This window comes from Hemitrygon akajei, chromosome 4 (assembly GCF_048418815.1).
Source record: "Hemitrygon akajei chromosome 4, sHemAka1.3, whole genome shotgun sequence".
Classification (NCBI taxonomy): domain Eukaryota; kingdom Metazoa; phylum Chordata; class Chondrichthyes; order Myliobatiformes; family Dasyatidae; genus Hemitrygon; species Hemitrygon akajei.
Window position 1 is genome coordinate 196,524,457 of NC_133127.1, and position 22,424 is coordinate 196,546,880.

Consider the following 22,424-nt stretch of genomic DNA (forward strand, 5'->3'; position numbering starts at 1 on the left):
CATCTCTTACCTGTACAGCCAGAAAATCATCTTCATCCGGCAAGATCCTGTAAGTATGCACGTGCTTCTGATACCTAGGAAAGACAAGAAGGACATGAGTCGACTTTCCACTGACACTGCTCAGATATCAGGCTCAGTGCTCCACATCGTCCACAATCACGAAAGCTCACTTAGCTCTACTTTCTGAGGAGGCTGAAAGATCTGTACTGTGGTGGACAAGGTGCTCTGCAACGGGTAGACAAACTGTCCAACGCATCGCCCGCACCAGCCTCTCCACCGTCAAGGACAGAGACAATAAGAAAAGGGCCAGTAACATCATGAAGGATCCCACCTACCCTGCTCATGGACTGTTTGTCCCACTTCCATCAAGGAGGAGGCTACGTAGCATCCACACCAGGACCACCAGACTCAAAAACAGTCACTTTCCCAGAACAGTGAGGCTGATCAACACCTCCACCCACTAACCCACCCCTCCACACCCCCAACCACCACTACTTTATCATTTCCTGTCAGAGTCACCTTATGGACATACAATCAATAAATGTACATAAGCTATCTGATGTATTTATATTTATTGTGTTTTTATTATTGTATTGTTTATTTTATTGTGTTTTTCTTTGTGGTGCATTGGATTTGGAGCAATTATTTTGTTCAAAGCAACACACACACAAAATGCTGGAGGAACTCAGATCTGGCAGCATCTATGGAAAAGAATAAACAGTCAATGTTTCGAGTCTCAACAAGACTGAGAAAGAAGGGGATGCCAGAGTAAAAAGGTGCGGAAGGGGAGAGGGGCTAGCTGGAAGGTTTAAGGTGAAGCCAGGTGGGTGGGAAAGGTCAAGGGCTGGAGAAGAAAGAATTTGATAGGAGAGGAGAGGAGAGCGGACCATAGGAGAGAGAGACCCAGGGGAAGTAATAGACAGGTGAGAAGTGAAAAGTCAGAGTGGGGAATAGAGGGGAGGGGGGATTGGGAAACTATTCACCAGAAAGAGAAATCGATATTCATGCCATCAGTTTGAGGGCTACCCAGACAGAATATAAGGTGTTGCTCTTCATCCTGAGGATGGCCTCATCTATCTTGGCATCAAGGAGGCCATGAATCAACACGTCAGAATGGGAATGGGAATGAAAATGATTGGCCAGCAGGAAGTCCTACTCGTGGCAAACAATGTGGAGGGTCTCCTTTACACTCGTGTACTGCACAATCGTGAACTTTGAACTCCAAGATGACCATCTCAACTCATTCCATTTGCCTACTATTTCCTAATCATAGCTATGTATGACACTACCAAATGTAGTTACCGTAGATTCCGGACTACAGAGCGCACCTGATTAAAAGCCGCTGGCTCTAATTTTAGAAATAAAATCAATTTTTTAATTGTAAAGGCCGCACCGGATTTTAGGCCGCACCGCTACTTTTAAATATACATACGTATCGGTAACACAAATTACGTTGCATATACTTTTTTACTGAACAGCACGAACAACATTCCAATATCTCCTAGCGACTGGTAAAAATATATATACTGCAGCCTACCAGGAAAAGTTATTGATCGCCTTTAACTTAAAAGCAGCATTTTCGCTCGGGTCTGATGCGCTCGCGTAACGCGATCGGGTCTAATCGGGTCTGATGCGCTCGGGTCTGACGCGCTCGCGTAACGCGATCGGGTCTAATCGGGTCTGATGCGCTCGGGTCTGACGCGCTCGCGTAACGCGATCGGGTCTAATCGGGTCTGATGCGCTCGGGTCTGACGCGCTCGCGTAACGCGATCGGGTCTAATCGGGTCTGATGCGCTCGGGTCTGACGCGCTCGGGTCTGATGCGCTCGCGTATTGTAAAGGCCGCACCGGATTTTAGGCCGCACCGCTACTTTTAAATAGACATACGTATCGGTAACACAAATTACGTTGCATATACTTTTTTACTGAACAGCACGAACAACATTCCAATATCTCCTAGCGACTGGTAAAAATATATATACTGCAGCCTACCAGGAAAAGTTATTGATCGCCTTTAACTTAAAAGCAGCATTTTCGCTCGGGTCTGATGCGCTCGCGTAACGCGATCGGGTCTAATCGGGTCTGATGCGCTCGGGTCTGACGCGCTCGCGTAACGCGATCGGGTCTAATCGGGTCTGATGCGCTCGGGTCTGACGCACCTTCCCGTATATATCCCACAAGACGCGGCGAAACCGGGTGTGACGTCATAGCATCCCGGGATGTAGTACAGAAAACAAATATACCCGGTAGTTAAAACACTTCTAACTTTAACTAACAGATGAATTACTAAGCGAAAATATTATAAACTAAGTAACTGCCATAAAGGCAGCACAATGCTTTTCTTCGAGTGTTTTCCATGTTGATGAGGGTGAGTACAAATGACTGATTTACAATAATTTAATTGTGAAAGTGCGCTTGATTTATCGTACAATTTCATTGGACCTCTGTGAACTACTCATCAATTTTATTGGTCTACTGTTACGAGGCAAAATGTTTACGAGGCGGCATGAAAAAAAACCATGTATTAGCCGCTCTGGATTAAAGGCCGCAGAATTCAAAGCTGTTCAAAATGTGGGAAAAAAGTAGCGGCTTATAATCCGGAATCTACGGCACTTGTAGCTTGCTGGGAATGAACTTCCAGATTGGTTAATATCATTTCCAGTATAAAGGAGAATGAAATAATTCTTACTCCAGAATCTGAAGCACCACAAAAAGATAAAGAACACAATAATAATAAAAAGCACCACGATAATAAAACCACACAATAGATATAAATACATAAGATAGCTTATATATACAGGCTGATTGTATGTCCATGAAGTGACGCCAGACGCAGGAGTGTCTACACATAAGGTGACTGACAGGAAATGATAAAGTAGTGGTGGTTGGGGGTGTGGAGGGGTGGGTTAGTGGGTGGACGTGTTGATCAGCCTCACTGCTTGGGGAAAGTAACTGTTTTTGAGTCTGGTGTTCCTGGTGTGGATGTGACGTAGCCTCCTCCCTGATGGGTGTGGGACAAACAATCCGTGAGCAGGGTGGGTGGGATCCTTCATGATGTTACTGGCCCTTTTCTGGCATCTTTCTGTATAGATATCCTTGATGGTGGGTAGGCTGGTGCCAGTGATGTGTCAGGCAGGTTTAACTACCCATTGTCTGCCGCAGTGCAGTTTCTGTACCGTGCAGCCTGTTAGGATGCTCTCTACTGTGCATCTGTAGGACAGAAATATGTGCATAGCCCGTGTTTCCTACATGATGTTAGTGAACACTTCTGTACACTTCATTGTAAAGTGCTATTTGGTATGTGGTAAGGAAGGCAAATGCAATTCATATCGAGAGGACTAGAATACAAGAGCAAGGACGTAATTGAGGCTTTAAAAAGCATTAGTCAGAGGTTTATAAAGCATTAGTGGAGGTTAATAGATTCTTGATTAGTCAGGGTGTCAAAGTTTATGGGGAGAAGGCAGGAGAATGGGGTTGAGAGGGATAATAAATCAGCCATGGTGGAATAGCGGAACAGACTTAATGGGCTGAATGGTCTATTTTGCTCCCATGTCTTATGATTATGGTCATAGTTCTAATTCTACTTTCCTTTAAAATTCCAGGTGTTAGAAGCTGTACAACATGGAACTGGAGTCACTACACTGCACAGACAGAATCTCTAGCAACGGAGAACTGGCTGTGACAGCACGCAGTTCACAATGAATCACCCCTTTTAGACAATTTTATATTGCTAGAACAAAAGCTTTTACAGAAGTGAGCCAAACACACACCAGGCCAATTTGCATTTCCATAGCAGCGTTCTCAATCCCCCAGAGGAAAGAACTTTTAAAAGAATGAAGTATTTCTTGAGCCATTGTCATAAAGTCAGTCATACAGTACAGAAACAGACCGTTCACCTCAACTGGTCCACAACTAGAATTCTCAGCTAAACTGGCCCTTTTCACTTACGTTTTGCCCATAGCCCATGCACCTTATACAGATTACTGATGTTCCTGTCTCAAACCACTTCCTCCTCCCATACACTGACCACGTTCTGGGTGAAAGACATCATAGGAGCCAACCTCCTTCCCACAGACTCTGTCAATACTTTGTGCTAAGCAAAGCAGTCAGCCTCCCTGGACACTCTCTCTTCTGCCCCCTCCCATCAGGCAGATGGTGCAGAAGTCTGAAAGGATGTACCACCTGGCCCAAGGACAGCTTCTATTCCACGGTTATGACTTTTATTTTGTTTAGAGATACAGTGTGGAAAAGGCCCTTCTGGCCCAATGAACCGCACCACGCAACACCACCAGTTTAACAGAGGCCTAGTCAGTAGACCACGTAAACTGGCTGATTAACCTACTGACCAGCACGTCTACGGACTGGAGGAGGAAACCCGAGCACCCTGAAGAAACCTGTATGCTCACGGGGAGAACGTACAATCTCCTTAAAGATGGCACTAAAACTGAAGGCTGGAACACCTCGAGCTGTAATAGCGTTGTGCTAACTGCTACCCTATGATGGGCTCTTGGCCTCACAGTCTACCTCATTTTGATCTTGCACTTTATTGTTTACCAGCACTGCACTCTTTCACTAGCTTTTCTTCTGCATTGTTATTTTAACTTATTCCAGCTCAGTAAAGTAATAGAGCACTAGAGCATAAAACAGGACCTCTGTACCAAACTGTTATTCTACCAAGTCCCACTGACCTGCACTTGAACCATAATAGAGGCACTGAGCAATGATCTGATCTGTATGAGGAGAATGCAAGGCAGGCTCTTCACTGTATCTTGGCACATGTGACAATAAACCACACTACCTCATTGCCAGTCAAATTCCTCCTGAATCTCACCTCCCTCACCTTCAACCTGTGCCCTCCAGTCCTTGATTCTCCAAGCCTGAGAAAAGATGGCATGCCTTCGGCCTGTCTATAACCCTCATGATATACCTCTATATTGTTATGTATGAGGGAAAGGTTAAATCGATCTTAGAGTAGGTTAAAAGGCTCAGAATTAGAATTAGGTTTAATTTCACTAGCATATGTCATGAACTTTGTTGTTTTGTAGCAGCAATACATAATAATAAAACTATAAAGTAAAATAAGATATATATGCTGTGTGTATACTGCTCACTTAAGGAAGGTGAAGCATCTCCCATAGCCTGTCCTTTCCGGGTGTATTGATCACTGCAGGAACACTGTGTGGCTTGTCAAGCAGGAAGTCACAAGGAGGTCTTTTCAAGAGACTCCTGGATAGGTACATGGAGCTTTGAAAAATAGAAGGCTATGGGTAACCTTCCGTAATTTCTAAAGTAAGTACATGTTCAGCATAGCATTGAAGGGCCTGTATTATGCTGTGGGTTTTCTATGTTTCTACACGGTGTCTTCTACACTACAGTACCCATAGCAACATCTTCACGTGGCCTCCCTGTTCTCACAGAGTTTGCTATGTCACGGCGCGATCGAGTGTCCAGCGGTATAACGGGGCGGGCAGGTTGGGCTCATCAGCCTTGGCTGGCAGCCAGCCCAGAAGAACAACTCCAATTCCAAACCCGGGCAGATAGGACTCGCTAGCCTTGCCAGGCAGCCTGCACTGATCCTCTCTATAAACCTACACAGTGTGGGGGGAGGGGGAAGAAAAATCCTACAGCAACGGAGAAGGGGTGAAACAACAAGCATAGATGACACTGGAAATCACAGTCTCAACTCTGCACGTAGGCAGCTCAGATCCATGGATCGTCTGTCTGTTGACCTGAGGCAACCACAGCATTTGGCAGCCGTCTGAGTGACTAAGCAGCACTTCTTCAGGGATAGCATTGCTTGCTCATCCAGAAAAGTGATTGCCGAGGAGGAGAGACGCAGGGAGGATCCTACTCTGTTCCTGCGTCCTTACGGCTCCAGAGTCTGTAGATCCAGAATAGAACATAGAATAGTACAGCACATTACAGGCCCTTCGGCCCATAATGTTGTGCTGACCCTCAAACCCTGCCTCCCATATAACCCCCCCACCTTAAATTCCTCCATATACCTGTCTAGTAGTCTCTTAAACTTCACTAGTGTGTCTGCCTCCACCACTGACTCAGGCAGTGCATTCCACACACCAACCACTCTCTGAGTGAAAAACCTTCCTCTAATATCCCCCTTGAACTTCCCTCCCCTTAACTTAAAGCCATGTCCTCTTGTACTGAGCAGTGGTGCCCTGGGGAAGAGGGGCTGGCTGTCCACTCTGTCTATTCCTCTTAATATCTTGTACACCTCTATCATGTCTCCTCTCATCCTCCTTCTCTGCAAAGAGTAAAGCCCTAGCTCCCTTAATCTCTGATCATAATCCATACTCTCTAAACCAGGCAGCATCCTGGTAAATCTCCTCTGTACCCTTTCCAATGCTTCCACATCCTTCCTATAGTGAGGCGACCAGAACTGGACACAGTACTCCAACTGTGGCCTAACTAGAGTTTTATAGAGCTGCATCATTACATCGCATCTATTAAACTCTATCCCTCGACTTATGAAAGCTAACACCCTATAAACTTTCTTAACTACCCTATTTACCTGTGAGGCAACTTTCAGGGATCTGTGGACATGTACCCCCAGATCCCTCTGCTCCTCCACACTCCCAAGTATCCTGCCATTTACTTTGTACTCTGCCTTGGAGTTTGTCCTTCCAAAGTGTACCACCTCACATTTCTCCGGGTTGAACTCCATCTGCCACTTCTCAGCCCACTTCTGCATCCTATCAATGTCTCCCTGCAATCTTCGACAATCCTCTACACTATCTACAACATCACCAACCTTTGTGTCGTCTGCAAACTTGCTAATCCATCCTTCTACCCCCTCATCCAGGTCGTTAATAAAAATCACAAAAAGTAGAGGTCCCAGAACAGATCCTTGTGGGACACCACTAGTCACAACCCTCCAATCGGAATGTACTCCCTCCACCACGACCCTCTGGCTTCTGCAGGCAAGCCAATTCTGAATCCACCTGGCCAAACTTCCCTGGATCCCACGCCTTCTGACTTTCTGAATAAGCCTACCGTGTGGAACCCGCCTCTACAATCACCAACGGTCGTGCCTTTGCTCCTGAGGACTCCTCTTCCCTAACGATCGTCACAAATGAAGAACTGTACACACGCCCACAATTAAATTAAGCAGTATCAAAGAGGGCTAAAAAAAATCAGGGAAAAAAGTGAGGTTGTGCTCATTGAAATCTGCTGGCAGAGGGGAATGTTGAGTGAGTGTCTTCAGGCTCCTGTATCTGCTCCCCGATGATTGCAATGAGATTCAGAGCAGTTTCAGGATAGGGGTCATTAATAATGGATGCCGCCTTTTTGAGGCTGCATCCATTGTCTCTCGATGCTGGGGAGGCTAATCCCCATGATGAGCTGGCTGAGTGGCTGAGGTAAGCACATCATGGGCCAAAGGGCCCGTACTGTGCTGGACATTCTATTAAGTCACCCATTTGGATTAAGACAGTTTTGTTACACTATTTTACAAAGCAATTAACTTAGACACAAGATCCTGTAAATTATGTTTCTAAGATGAATAAAACTAACCCAGTATACTGGGAGAATATCCTGCACTTGGTGAAACTAATGCTATGACAGATTTATTTACTTTTCTTAGAGATACAGTGCAGAATAGGACCTTCGAGCCTCAGTGCCCAGCAACCCCTGACAATCCCAGTTTAACCCTAACCTAATCACGGGACAATTTACAATGACCAATTACCCAATACATCTTTGGAGTGTGGGAGGAAACCAGAGAACCTGGAGAAAACCCACGCATTCTATGGGAGGGCATACAAACTCCTTAGGGATTGAATTCCAAACACCGACGCCCCGAGCTGTTAAGTCAAGTCAGGTCACTTTTATTGTCATTTCGACCATAACTGCTGGTACAATACACAATAAAAATGAGACAACGTTTTTCAGGACCATGGTGTTACACGACACAGTACAAAAACTAGACTGAAATACTTTTTAAAAAACAGAGGGGAAAAAAATTAGACTACAGACCTACCCAGGACTGTATAAAGTGCACAAAACAGTGCAGGCATTACAATAATTAATAAACAAGACAATAGGGCAGTAAGGTGTCAGTCCAGGCTCTGGGTATTGAGGAGTCTGATAGCTTGGGGGAAGAAACTGTTACATAGTCTGGCTGTGAGAGCCCGAATGTTTCGGTGCCTTTTCCCAGACGGCAGGAGGGAGAAAAGTTTGTATGAGGGGTGCGTGGGGTCCTTCATAATGCTGTTTGCTTCGCGGATGCAGCGTGTAGTGTAAATATCCATGATGGCGGGAGTAGCGTTATGCTAACCACTATGCTACTGTGGTGCCCATTTACACTCATCCAAGAGGACAGATGAGATTTTGTTTTAACATCTCATTTAAAAGATTATAGCTTCTGCAATGGAAAATTCTTGAACATAAACTTTTTGAAATAGCAAAAGACTAGATAGATAGTCTTTTCTTAGTCATCCCTCTTCAGCAAATGAAAAAGGTGTTGGAGGGTCTCAGCAAGTCAGAAAGCATCTGAAAATTTGACACTTTTTTTTTAAAAAGGTTAACTTTATTTGTCATAGGTACATGGAAATATAAAGTGAAATGTGTCGTATCACCAACCATCACTATCTGAAGATGCACAAGGGGCCATGTAAGTGTCACCACATTTCCAATGCCAACATAGCATGCCCAGAACTTGCTGACCCGAACCTGTCATCATTATTATGAGTCGTGTCATATGATGTGGGCGATCATGGTCTCATGACCATGATTGTTCTTGGCAAATTTTCCTACAGAAGTGGTTTGCCATTGCCTTCTTCTGGGCAGTGTCTTTACAGGATGGGTGACCCCAGCCATTATCAATACTCTTCAGAGACTGTCTGCCTGACGATGGTATGACCATCCACCACTTTCTCGCAAGGCTTCACGTGACCCTTATCAAGGGACTAAGCAGGTACTATATCTTGCCAAAGGGTGACCTGCAGGCTAGTGGAGAGAAGGAGCGCCTTACACCTCCTTTGGTAGAGATGTATCTCCACCCCACCACCTTAGCCTGTACATCTTTGGAATGTGAGAGAAAACTGGAGCACGCAAAGGAAACTCGCGCGGTCACAGGAGGAAACATACAAACTCCTTACAGAGGTGAGAATTGGAACCCTGATCTACTGACTGATTGCTGATGCTATAAAGCATCATGCTAACTGCAACACTACCGTACTGCTCCTTGTCTCAATAATTCAACCAAGAAGACAATACATGTTAAGAAATGAGACAGAGGCATAAAGAGATACAACATAGAAACAGGCCCTTTGGACCTCTTTAGGTCCATTCTGGCTACCAACCATTTACATAAATCCTACTTATTCTCCCCACATTCCAATCAACATGTGCCAAATTGGTCCACTCAACCACGCACACAAGGGGGAACTTACAGTGGCAATTAAACGACGCCCCCTTCTATTAGACATTTCCACACTGGGGAAAAGAAAGTCTCTGGCTGTCCACTCTTATCTATGCCTCTATCGTCACCTCTCATCCTCCTTCGCTCTGAAGAGAAAAGCCCTGGCTCACTCAGCCTATCCTCATAAGACATGGTCTCTAATCCAGGCAGCACCCTGGTAAATCTCCTCTGCACCCTCTCTAAAGCTTCCACATCCTTCCTATAACGCAGTGACCAGAACTGAACACAATATTGCAAGTGTGGTCTAACCAAGGTTTTATATAGCTACAACATTACTTCACGGCTCTTGAACTCAATTCTCTGACCAACAAAGGTCAACACACCAGACGTCTTCTTAACAACACTTAAAATGTTTTCCCAGCCATCAGCCCCTCAACAAAAGGCAGTAAAAGTTGCGAATTCTGATAATTTTAGATAAAAATGAGGTGCTCAGGAATATTCAGCTGTTCAGACAACATCACTGCTAAATTGGTTTATTATTGTCAAATTATTGCCAGATTTAAAAAATAATTAGGTGATTCAATACAACTTAAATATCCTGTTTTAGTGCAGCAGTTAGCATAATGCTATTGCAGTGTCAGCGACCGAGGTTCAATTCCTGCCACACTCTGTAAGGAGTTTGTACGTTCTCCCCGTGACCGTGTGGGTTTCCTCCGGGTGCTCCAGTTTCCTCCCACAGTCCAACGACGTACCGGTTAGTAGATCAGATGGTCACATGGGTGTAACTGGACAGCACAGGGTCATTGGGCCTGTAAAAAAACTAGTCTTGTATAGGCCAGCCCCACAGATCAGTTCAATATAAAAGTGCATTGAGAAGGCACAAGGTCAAACAATATAGAATAAAGTGTTACAGTTACAGAGAACTTTGAACTTAACGTATGTTGAACTCGGGAAAGTGCAGTGCAGGCAGACAATAAAATGCAAGGTCATAAAGAGGTAGACTGTGAGGTCAAGAGTCCATCATTGGACAATCAACATCAGGGGGTGCGTAAAAAGAGCTACCTTTCCAATCAGGACTGTGATCGAGATTTAAAGGTAGAACTCCGCGGCAGTTTCTCTGAGTTGAAGAATGGCCATTTTTTAAGAGTGTGCCAGTCGTAGAGTAGCTTTGGCTCATCAGGCTTGGGTGAGGTGAAGTATCTGGTAAGTTTCTCTTTTCTTGTTCACTCTTCACTCATTAGGGCATCGTAGTTTAATGAGAATGGCTCCAGGGGCAGTGTTTTGCACTGTGTGGGGGATGTGGGAAGTCTGTCAGACCTCCAGTCTCCCAGATAAACACATCTGCACCAGGTGCACCGAGCTGCGACTCCTGAGAGAATGTATATAAGGAACTGGAGCTGTAGCTCAAAGACACTCAACTCATACAGGAGAACAAGGTGGTGATAGATGGGAGCTACGAGGAGGTAGTCAGCCCGAGATTGCAGGTAACTGGGTGACTGGAAGGGAGATGCATAGCCAGTGTAGAGTACTCCTGTGGCCGTTCCACTCAAGATTTGGATGATGGAATTGATGGCTTTGTTACAAAGTCTGCAGACGATATGAAGGAAGATGGAGGGGCAGGTAGTTTTGAGGAAGTAGAGTTTTGAGGCTACAGAAGGACTTGGACAGGTTAGGAACATAGACAAAAAAGTGGCAGATGGAATACAGCATCAGGAAGTGTATGGTAATGCACTTTGTTAGAAGGAATGAAAGGATTAACTATTTTCTAAATGGAGAGAAAATGCAAAAAAAACTAAGGTTCAAAGGGACGGGAGTCCTTGTGCAAGATTCCCTAAAGGTTAATTTGCAGGTTGAGTCTGTGGTGAGGAAGGCAAAAGCAATGTTAGCATTCATTTCAAGAGAACTAAATTCAAAAGCAAGGATGTGATGGTGAAGCCTCACTTGGAGTATTATCAGCAGTTTTGAGCCCTTTATCTTAGAAAGGATGTGCTGAAACTGGAGAGGGTTCAAAGGAGGTTCACGAAAATGATTCCAGGATTGAATGGCTTGTCATACGAAGAGCCTTTGATCATTCTGGGCCTGCATTCACAGGAATTCAGAAGAATGAGGATGAATGAGAATACCTAACAAATGGTGAAAGGACTTTTGATAGAGTGGATGTGGAAAGGATGGTAGGGAATCCAAGACCAGAGGACACAGTCTCAGAATAGAGGACCGTCCTTTTACAAAGGAGATGAGGAGCAATTTCTTTATCCAGAGAGTGGTGAATCTGTGGAATTCATTGCCATAGGCAGGCAAGAATGCCAGGTTTTTATGTATATTTAAGACAGAGGTTGATAGATTGATTGGTCAGGGCATGGAGGGATATGGAGAGAAGGCAGGAGATTGGGGCTGAGAGGAAAAATGGATCAGCCACGATGAAATGGCAGAGCAGACTTGATGAACCAAATGGCCTGTTTCTGCTCCTATCTCTTACAGTCTTAGCATGCAATCAATCATCTTACAACAGCAGGATTGAAGCTGTCCTGGAGCCTGGTGGTACATGCTTTGAGGATTTTTATATCTTCTGCCCAATAAGAAAGAGGAAAAGAGAGAACGTCCAGGGTGGGTGGGGACTTTGATTATGCTGGCTGCTTTAATGAGTCAGCAAAATGTGCAGACAGAGTCCATGGAAGGGAGGCTGGTTTCCATGATGTGCTGAGCTGTGTCCACAACTCTCTGCAGTTTCCTGTGGTCACAGGCAGAGCAGTTGCCATACCAAACTGTGATACTGCCTTCATGAGGTCAATAACCTTAGTCAGTTCTAACAAGAGGTCAACTTAAAACTTCAGAGTAACACACCACAAAGTGCTGGCGGAATTCAGCAGGTCAGGCAGCATCTATGGAAAGGAATAAACAGTCGATGCTTTGGGTGAAACCCTTCCTCCAGCATTTTGAGTAGGTTGCTCTGGATTTCCAGTTTTTGCTGTGTCTCATATTTACAAACTTAAAACTTCAGCTGTTTCTCTCTCCTCAGACATCGCTGGGCATCTGTAACACATATTTGGAAGAGCTACTTCATCTGAATTAGAATCAAGTAACCATGGTACCTTTTGCAGGAGATTAACTGGAATGGGGAACAGGCAAACACAGTCTGAGATCATTGCTAAAAATACTGAAAGAAAAATAAAGAATGGTGTGACTTAGGATTCAAAATAACCAGAACCTCATGAATAAATGAGATTAGATCAAATTCAATATTGTTTAATGTCATTTCCAGTATACAAGTGTAACTAACAGGGAGCAAAATAATTGTTACTCTGAATCTGATGCAGCACAATAAATAAGGTAAAGACAGTAATTTAAAAAAAAACAATGAATACAAATACATAAGATAGCTTGTATACATAAATTGATTATATGTCTATAAAGTGACACTAGGCACAGGAGTGTCTGTACATAGGGTGACTGACAGGAAATGATAAAGTAGTGGTGGTTGGGGATGTGGAGGGGTGGGTTAGTGGGTGGAGGTGTTGATGAGCCTCACTGCTTGTGGAAAGTAACTGCTTTTGAGTCCGGTGGTCCTGGTCTGGATGCTACGTAACCTCCTCCCTGATGGGAGTGGGACAAACAGACCACAAGTGGGGTGGGTAGGATCCTTCATGATGACGTTAGCTCTTTCCTGGCACCTTTCCGTATATACATTATGTCCTTGATGGCGGGTAGGCTGGTACCGGTTTTGACTACCCGTTGTAGAGGATTCCTGTCCACTGCAGTGCAGTTTCCGTACCATACAGTGATGCAGCTTGTTAGGGTGCTGTCTACTGTACATCTGTAGAAGCTCGTGATGATCGATGTGCAAAGACCATATCATTTCAGCCTCCTCAGAGAGTAGAGGCATTGGTGAGCTTTGTTAGTGGCAACATGAAGCTAGCTGGCATTTAAAGAGACAAGTGTAAAAACAAGGGTAAAACCTGGATTTGAGGGAATGCGTGGTAATGAGAGGCTGGACAAAATTAGATTGCTTTTTTTGCATTATTTTAAATTTAACTATAACACATATATACTTCCTGTAACTGATACATTTACTTTTTTCCTCTATACTTATCATGTATTGCATTGTACTGCTGCTGCTAAGTTAACAAATTTCATGACATCTGCCAGTAATATTAAACCTGATTCTGGTTTTGTTTTCCCCGAGGCTGAGGGGAGATCTGATAGAGGTTTAAAAGATTATGAGAGGCACAGATAGAGTAGATAGTATCTTTCTCCCAGGGTTGAAATGTCTAATACCAGAGGGCGTGCATTTAAGGTGAGAAGTAGTCATTTCAAAGAATTCATATTCAACATTCAAAATACATTTATTATCAAAGTGTGTACACAGAATACAACTCTGAGATTCATCCTCCCACAGGCAGCCACGAAACAAAGAAACACCATGAAACCTGGTCAGGAAAACTTTACACACCAACGTGTGAAAAAAGAACAAAGTGTGCAAACAGCAAAAAGCAAGTGGACAACACAGAATATCAAACCAGGAGTCCAGTCGTAATGAGTTTATTTCAGCTCAACACTGCACCACCAGTGCACTGCAGGCTGTAGGAAAAAGCATTCTTTGCTGAAGCACCCCAGACCACACTGACCACCCCGATCACACCACTCAAAAACAGTGAAATAAAGGAGCCAGAATCCAGGACACATGAAACATGAACCCCAAACTTCCCCAGAGATGTGAAGGGCAAGTTTCTTTTACTCAGAGAGTGCAGGGTGCCTAGAATGCACTGCCAGGGGTGGTGGTAAAGGCAGACACATTAGCGACTTTTAAGAGACGTTTAGATTGTGAGGAAAATGTAAGGATTCATTTAGTTGACCATTTCATTATTTATTTATTTGATTCGACACAACATTGTGGGCCAAATGGCCTGTTCATGAGCTGCTCTCAACAGAACCAACTTAACATAGGGGAAGAACCTCTCAGGGTAAAGGCGGCCAAATGATAAGCTGCAACCAGTATCCATTTGTCATGTGTGGAATTGTTATTGTCAGACAGGAGAAACCAGGAATGCTTGTGCTGTAGCGAGTGAACCACAGGACAGAAACCAGGCAAGCCGTTCCACAATGAACAAAGGAAATGACAACTGGGCTTGGCGCTAAAGAGCTATTAGTAGATTGCTGTTTAACGCGCTTTAAAGAATCATTTAGGCCAGTGAGCCTGGTCGAGTGCACGATAAAATTAACTGCAGCTTCAAGAGGTGACCAGTTTGACTTGGAGTGTTCCGTTCAGTTCTGATTCTTGATTATAAGACCATAAGACATAGGAGCAGAATTACACCATTTGGCCCATCAAGTATGCTCCACCAAAATGTCTGATTTATTATCCCTCTCAATATCATTCTCAGGCCTTCTCCCCGAAACCTCTGACGCCCTGACTAATCAAGAAATATCAACCTCCACTTTAAATATACCCAATGACTTGGCTCCACTGCCGTCTGTGGCAATGAATTCCACAGATTCACTGCCATTATATTGGCTGCTTTACTGAGCCAGTGAAAAGTTTAAACAGAGGGAACGGTGTCTTCTCTGATGTGCAGCCCATCACACCCTTACAGTGTGTTCCACACACCCACCATTCTCCATGTACAAACCTACCTCTGACATCCCCTACTTTCCTCTAATCACCTTAAAATTATGCCTCCTCGTATTAACCATTTCAAAAGTTTCTGGCTGTTCACTCTGTGTCTCACATCACCTTGAACATCTCTATCAACTTACCTCTCATGCTCCTTCACTCCAAAGAGGAAAAGCACCAGCTCGCTCAACCTTTCCTCATAAGACACGCTCTCTAATCCAGGCAGCATCCTGGTAAAGTTCCTCTACACGCTCTCTAAAGCTTCCACATCCGTCCTATAATAAGTTTCAGCTATGCTGTTAACATATCTTTACAGAGATACATAGCATCTGGTCACATTTACTCACAACACTCTCTTTGAAGGGGAGAAGTTGAGGAAGATTGACTTGAGGAACACTGAGATGAGAACATCATTCAGGCATCTATTTCACGCTGAGAGAGATTTGCCACGTTGTCGTGTCACTTTAGATCTGGGTACAGTAGTGCAGCAGTTAACACGATGCTATTACTGGTGCATTCTGCAGTTGAGAGTTCGATTCCAGCGTTGTCTGTAAGGAGTTTGTACGTTCTCCCTGTGAACCACACGGGATTCCTCTGGGTGCTCTGGTTTCCAAAGATGTTCTGTTTGTTTGTTTACTTACTTATTTGTTTAGAGATTCAGCACAGAACAGACCCTTCCAGCACTTCCATTGGCATTGCCAGCAACATCAATTTAACCCTAGCCTAATCATGGGACAATTTACAAAGACTGATTAAGACCATACGGCCATAGCTATAAGAGCAAAATTAGGTCACTTGGCCTATTAAGTCTGCTCTGCCATTTTATCATGGCTTATCCAATTTTCCTCTCAGCCCCAATCTCCTGCCTTCCCCCGTATCCCTTCATGTCTTGACCAATCAAGAATCTGTCAAGCTTTCCAATATTCATAAAGACTTGGCCTCCGCAGCTGCCTGTGGCAACAAATTCCACAGATTCAATACTCTATGGCTAAAGAAATTCTCTTTTAATTTCTAAAAGGCGTCCCTCTATTCTGAGGCTGTGTCCTCTAGTCTTAGACTCTCCCACCACATGAAACATCCTCTCTATCAAGGCCTTTCACCATTTAATAGGCTTCATTGGGGTCACACCTCATTCTTCTGGGAAGGTCTGATGGGTCTTCGTCGAGACACAGTGGGAAGGTGGGGACTTGGAACTCAGCTAGTTGGAAGTGCGTCATACTCCCTGACTTAGTCTCTCGGTGACTTTCAATTTGCTTTCAAGTAGTCACTGTACCAAGTTTAGAACAAGCAGCTAGTACATTTAGTCACCACAGAATAGACCAGGAAACGCATCTAACTTGTTCTGCTCAGAACTCTACTGTAGTGGTATATAATGTCTGCTTAAACATTACTGAATTTAAAACATACTTCACAGCCTCAACATATTGAGACATCCCGATGTGATCAAAGATGTGACAGAATTGCAAGACTGTCTTCTTTTGCCAGTAAAACTGAAGAAAAACATCCAAAGCTACGCTTGCGCACACGAGGTCACCTCAAAGACCAATCAGAATGTCACCAGCCAAGCACTTTCTGAAATAACCTGCCTACGTGACGAAAAAAGTAGACTAGTCGTGGTATATGTGTTATTGAAGAGAATCTGAGGTCTTGTCCACTATAAGCACCTGAAGAGTTATTTAAAATTGTATGTCCTCTTCAGTCCTATAGTTTTTATATTTTGTGTTGTCACCTGTTCTTTCTCGTTGCTTGTGCAGGGGAGAGGGGGCTTGGGGGTCAATGTTCTTGTTAGTTTTTGTGTGGGGTAGGGGGAATTGGAGGTTGATGTTCTCATTGTGTTTTGTGGGGGGGGGGGGGAGGATTTGAACTGACCCATGGTTTTCTTTGTTTCATGGTTATCTGGAGAAGAATCATCTCAAGGTTGTATTCTGCATACATACTTTGATAATAAATGAACCTTTGAAAAACTACATACAAAGACAACCAATGTTGTCAAAAGAAGACAAACTGTGCCAATACAAAAACATTATAATAAATAATATTGAGAATGGTTCCTCTTCAATGTAAATGGGGAGAAAATGCAGATGAATTCAGTAACAAGAATAGTGGACAAGACCTCAGATTCTCTTCAATAACATATATACCACGACTAGTTTCCGACGCAAGCACAGCCATAGTTCCTCAAAATAAACAGAATGCCAAATAAATGCATTAACCAACTTTTTTTTTATCATTATCATAGAGCTATTTACGGCACGCTGCGAGATGCAAAAATTGCTTGCTGCAGATTCTGCACTGCAGCTGTGAAAGCATTTCAAAAATAAAACTAAACCATTTTGAACAAGTTTTAAAAATTGTATGAAAACATGTCGAATATATTTCAGAAAATACAGAGTTTAGGATCAGACTAAATCGCTTGTTCCTCCTGACTAAAAGAGACTTACATACAAATCTGACTCAAGTTACAGGATGACATGTGAGACTGTACAAGATTATATAAGACATTGATGAGGCCTGATCTGGAGTACTGTGTGCAGTTCTGGTCACCGACCTACAGGAAACATGTCAGTAATACTGAAAGAGTGCAGAGAAAATTTATAAGTATGTTGCTGGGACTTGGGGAGCTCAGTTATAGGCTGAATTATGTCTAGAGAAGTATAGCAGAAAAACAGCCCCTTCTGCCCATCTAGTCCATGTCAAAACCATTTAAGCTGCCTATTCCCATTGACCTGCACCATGACCATAGCCATCCATTCTCCTACTATCTATGTGGTCTTTATTCCCTGGAACATAGGAGAATAAGGGGAAATTTGATAGAGGTATACAAAATTATGAGGGCTTTATATAGGGTAAATGCAAGCAGGTTTTTTCCACAAAGGTTGGGTGAGACTACAACCAGAGGTCACGGATTAAGGATAAAAGGAGAAATGTTTTGGGGAACATAAGATGGAACTTCTTCACTCAGAGGGTGGTGAGAGTTTGGAACGAGCTGCCGGCGGATGTGGTGGATGTACGTTTGATTTCAACATTTAGAGAAATTCGGATAAGTAAAATGTTTGGGAAGGGTATGGAGGGCTATCATCCGGGTGTAGGTCAATAGGACTAGGCATATTAATATTCAGCATGGACTAGATGGGCTGAATAGCCTGTTTCTGTGCTGTAGTGTTTTGACTCTATGACCTGTAGACCTGTTGACGTCTGTTCTCTGAACTGGGACCCAGAAAGCCCACGCTGATTGAAAGGCAAGGCAGATACTCACAGAGTTCAATCTGGGCTCAGTCACTGAGGAACCTTGGTACTGAGAGCTCTGTGCACTTGATGGATGGTATGGAGGTGGAAGAGAGGTTTATTTTATGGTCTTTTAATGTCCCCTGCCAGAAATAAACATGGATGAACCACACAGTTTATTCTGTGAAGCCCACACTAAATTCTTCTTCGGTAAGATGGTGGTGCATTTGGACGCGGCAGCCTCCTGGGTCCAACCAAAGCAGCAATTGTTTGCCCTTTACAACTTTCTCATGATCACAAAGCACTGCTGGATATTAAGAACACCAAGTACTGCAGGTCTACCCCACCAGTAAGCTGCTGTACAGTGATGGAGGAAGACTTGTTGCAGTCCATGTTACAGCTTGCTTCAGCCACCAGGGAAGAAGGCATCAGTAGCAGTGCGAGGATGTGATTCACAATCCAACGAATCGTGACTGCAAGACCCTGTTGGACTTTGGCAATGTAGAATACTGTGAATTCAATTCTCTCAGTCAATGTGGAGACTGATGGTGTGGGAGGTGCGTGGCCTTGGTTGTAGCAAGGACCAGGCCCTTATTTATGCTTTATGGTCGCGTGTTGAGGAGCTGGCTGTGTTCCGCTGGAATCCATGCCAGGCTGGAGGCTGGCCTCTCTCATCAGTGCTGCCCTCCAGTGTTCGCTCAGCGGGAGATTGCCTTTGTCTGCAGCTGCACTGCGCAAAATGAGGAACTGTTGCGAGCTGTTCTTGCAGAAACATGGCTCCAGGACAACACCCAAGCACCATCAATCTGCAAGTCATGACACTCAGGGGTTTGAACTATATTATTTTTAATTTTTTTTGTAACTACGTTTTTCTGTTATCGTAATTATACATGCTAAATGTGCTGTGTGTGACTGGTGTGACTGTCTTTTGGACCTTGGCCTCCGAGGATTGCCGTTTCATTTGGCTGTATTCATATGTATGGTTGAATGACAATGGTGGACTTTAGGAGATCTAGGCCCCATATGGAGCCAGTGATCATTAATGGAGAACGTGTGGAGCAGGTTAAGACCTACAAGTATCTGGGAGTACAGTTAGACGAGAAGCTTGACTGGACTGCCAACACAGATGCCTTGTGCAGGAAGGCACAGAGTCGAATGTACTTCCTAAGAAGGCTGGCGTCATTCAATGTCTGTAGTGAGATGCTGAAGATGTTCTATAGGTCAGTTGTGGAGAGCGCCCTCTTCTTTGTGGTGGCGTGTTGGGGAGGAAGCATTAAGAAGAGGGACGCCTCACGTCTTGATAAGCTGGTAAGGAAGGCGGGCTCTGTCGTGGGCAAAGGACTGGAGAGTTTAACATCGGTAGCTGAACGAAGGGCGCTGAGTAGGCTACGGTCAATTATGGATAACTCTGAACATCCTCTACATAGCACCATCCAGAGACAGAGAAGCAGTTTCAGTGACAGGTTACTATCGATGCAATGCTCCTCAGACAGGATGAAGAGGTCAATACTCCCCAATGCCATTAGGCTTTACAATTCTACCTCCAGGACTTAAGAACTTTTTAAAGCTATTAATGCTTTTTGAGACGGTGATTTAGATGCATATCATATTTTTTACTGAGTTAAGTATTGTATGTAATTAGTTTTGCTACAGCAAGTGTATGGGACATTGGAAAAAAAAGTTGAATTTCCCCATGGGGATGAATAAAGTATCTATCTATCTATCTATCTATCTATCTAATTAAACTTGAACTTGAAGTTACATCACTAATTATTTGGAATACAAGCAAACAATGGCTAGGCAGTATCTGTGGTAAGAGAGATAATTAACATTTCAAGTCAAAGACTTGTCAACCGAACCTAGACTGCCTTGTGCAATTATAGAGTCAGCAAGGTATACAGACAGCATTGAAACAGGCCACTTGTCCACCACACCCATGTTGACCCATTTGCTCACATACACCAATTCCCTTTGCCTACCTTAGGTCCATATCCTCGTCTATTTGATACCAATCACTCCTGAGCAAAAACCCTTTTCTCAAAACTCCTTTAAACTACTTCCTTTCACCTTAAACATATTCCTTGTTTTTGATGCCTCTAGCATGGGGAAAAACTTCTGATTATCTAGCATAGCTATGTTTTGTATAATTTCATATATCTCTATCAAATCACCCTTCAGCCTCCTTCACTCCAGAAAAAAACAAGCTCAACATATCCAATCAATCCCATAATTAGAAAGTCTCCCAACCCAGGCAATGCTCTCTGCACTCGCTCCAGCACAAGCTCATCCTTTCTTCAGTGTGACTCCCAGAACCGGCTACAATATCCAAACTGCAGCCTAACCAGTGTTTTCTGAAAAGAGGATGCTGTCCAAGTTGCATGCCATCTTGGACAATGACTCCCATCCACTCCATAATGTACTGGTTAGGTACAGGAGTACATTCAGCCAGAGACTCATTCCACCGAGATGTAACACTGAGCATCACAGGAAGTCTTTCCTGCCTGTGGCCATCAAACTTTACAACTCCTCCCTCAGAGTGTCAGACACCCTGTGCCATTAGGCTGGTCCTGGACTTATTTCCACTTGGCATAATCTACCTATTATTATTTAATTATTTATGGTTTTATATTGCTATATTTCTTCACTATTCTTGGTTGGTGCGGCTGTAACGAAACCCAATTTCCCTCGGGATCAATAAAGTATGCCTGTCTGTCTGTCTAAATTTGCAACACAACACCAATATATTTTACACACGAGAAAGTCTGCAGATGCTGGAAATCCAGAATAACACGCACAAAATGCTGGAAGAACTGGTCAGGCGGTATCTATGGAATTGAAGGGGAAAGACGTCAGAATGAAAAGGTAGGTGGTGGGGAAGGAGGATAGTTGGAAGGTGACAGGTGAAGCCAGACAGGTGGAAAAGGTAAAGGGCTAGAGAAAACAGAATCTGATACAGGAGAAGAGTGGACCATAGGAGAAAGGGAATTAGGTCTATTCAAGACAGAGGTTGATAGATTCTTTATTAGTCAGGGTATGAAAGGGGGAATGGAGAGAAGGTAGGGGAATGGGGCTGAGAGGGAAAATGGATCAGCCATGATGGAATGGCGGAGCAGACTCAATGGGCCAAATGACCTATTTCTATTCCTATATATTATGATCTTAAGGGAGGAGAAGGGAACCAGGGGAGGTGGTAGGCAGGTAAGACGAAAGAGGCCATAGAAGAAGAGGGAAGGAGGAGGGAATTTTTTTTTACTGGAGGGAGAAATCAATATTCATGCTGTCAGGCTGGAGGCTACCCAGACGGAAGATGAGGAGTTGTTGTTCCACCCTGAGGGTGGCCTCATTGTGGCACAAGAGGTCTATACTTTATGCTAATCTATGGAGGTAAGTCATATGCCTTCTTCACAACTTCATCAATCTCTGATGTCACTTTACGTGAACTATCAACTTGAGTCTTCAGGTCTCCTGTAAATCAACGTTCGGTAGCGCCCTCCCGTTTTACTGTATAGACCCAATCCGATGTGGCTTCCCAGATTACATCATACCATACTTGTCAGGATTAAATTCCATCTGTCTAATTTTCCATCCCATCCACATTCTACAGACAACCCTTCATACTACCTACAACATCATCAACTTTGTGTCATCCTCAGATTTACTGACTATAACAGACATGGGAGCAGAATGAGGCCATTTGGCCCATCAAGTCTGCTCTGCCATTCAATCATGGCTGATCTTTTCTCCCCTCCTCAGCCTCCTCACCAGCCTTCTCTCCATAACCTTTGATGCCATGTCCAATCAAAAACCTACCAAGCTCTGCCTCAAATACAGCCAACAATCATACCTCCTCCATCCACATCCAAGTCGTTGAACATTATAACACAACATACTTTCTGGAGAAGTAGAATTTCAGAGTATATACTTTGATAATAAATTAACCTTTGAACCTTTGAAATTAACTACCAAAGTACCACACCAACTTGGGCGTTCACCAGAATGTAAAAGACAACAAACTGCAAATACAAAAAGAATGAAATAATAATAGATAAACAAACATAAATATCAAGAACATGAAATGAAGAGTCCTTGAAAGCGAGTCCATAGGCCCTTTCATTCCCTTCATTCTACCCTCATTCTCCTACACTCCAGGAAATAAAGTCCTATTCTACTCAACCTTTCCCTATAACTCAGATCCTCAAGTTATTCTTATAAA

General features: G+C 43.8%; 1 protein-coding gene across 2 annotated transcripts in view; it reads right to left on the reverse strand.

The window, feature by feature from the left end:
* inppl1a (inositol polyphosphate phosphatase-like 1a) overlaps positions 1-22,424 on the reverse strand; it is a 202,780-nt gene that overhangs the window by 93,754 nt on the left and 86,602 nt on the right. For both annotated transcript variants that reach the window (XM_073044343.1, XM_073044344.1), the window contains exon 2: positions 11-74. In XM_073044343.1, the coding sequence (XP_072900444.1) occupies positions 11-74 (64 nt within the window). The remainder of the gene's footprint in view (positions 1-10; positions 75-22,424) is intronic.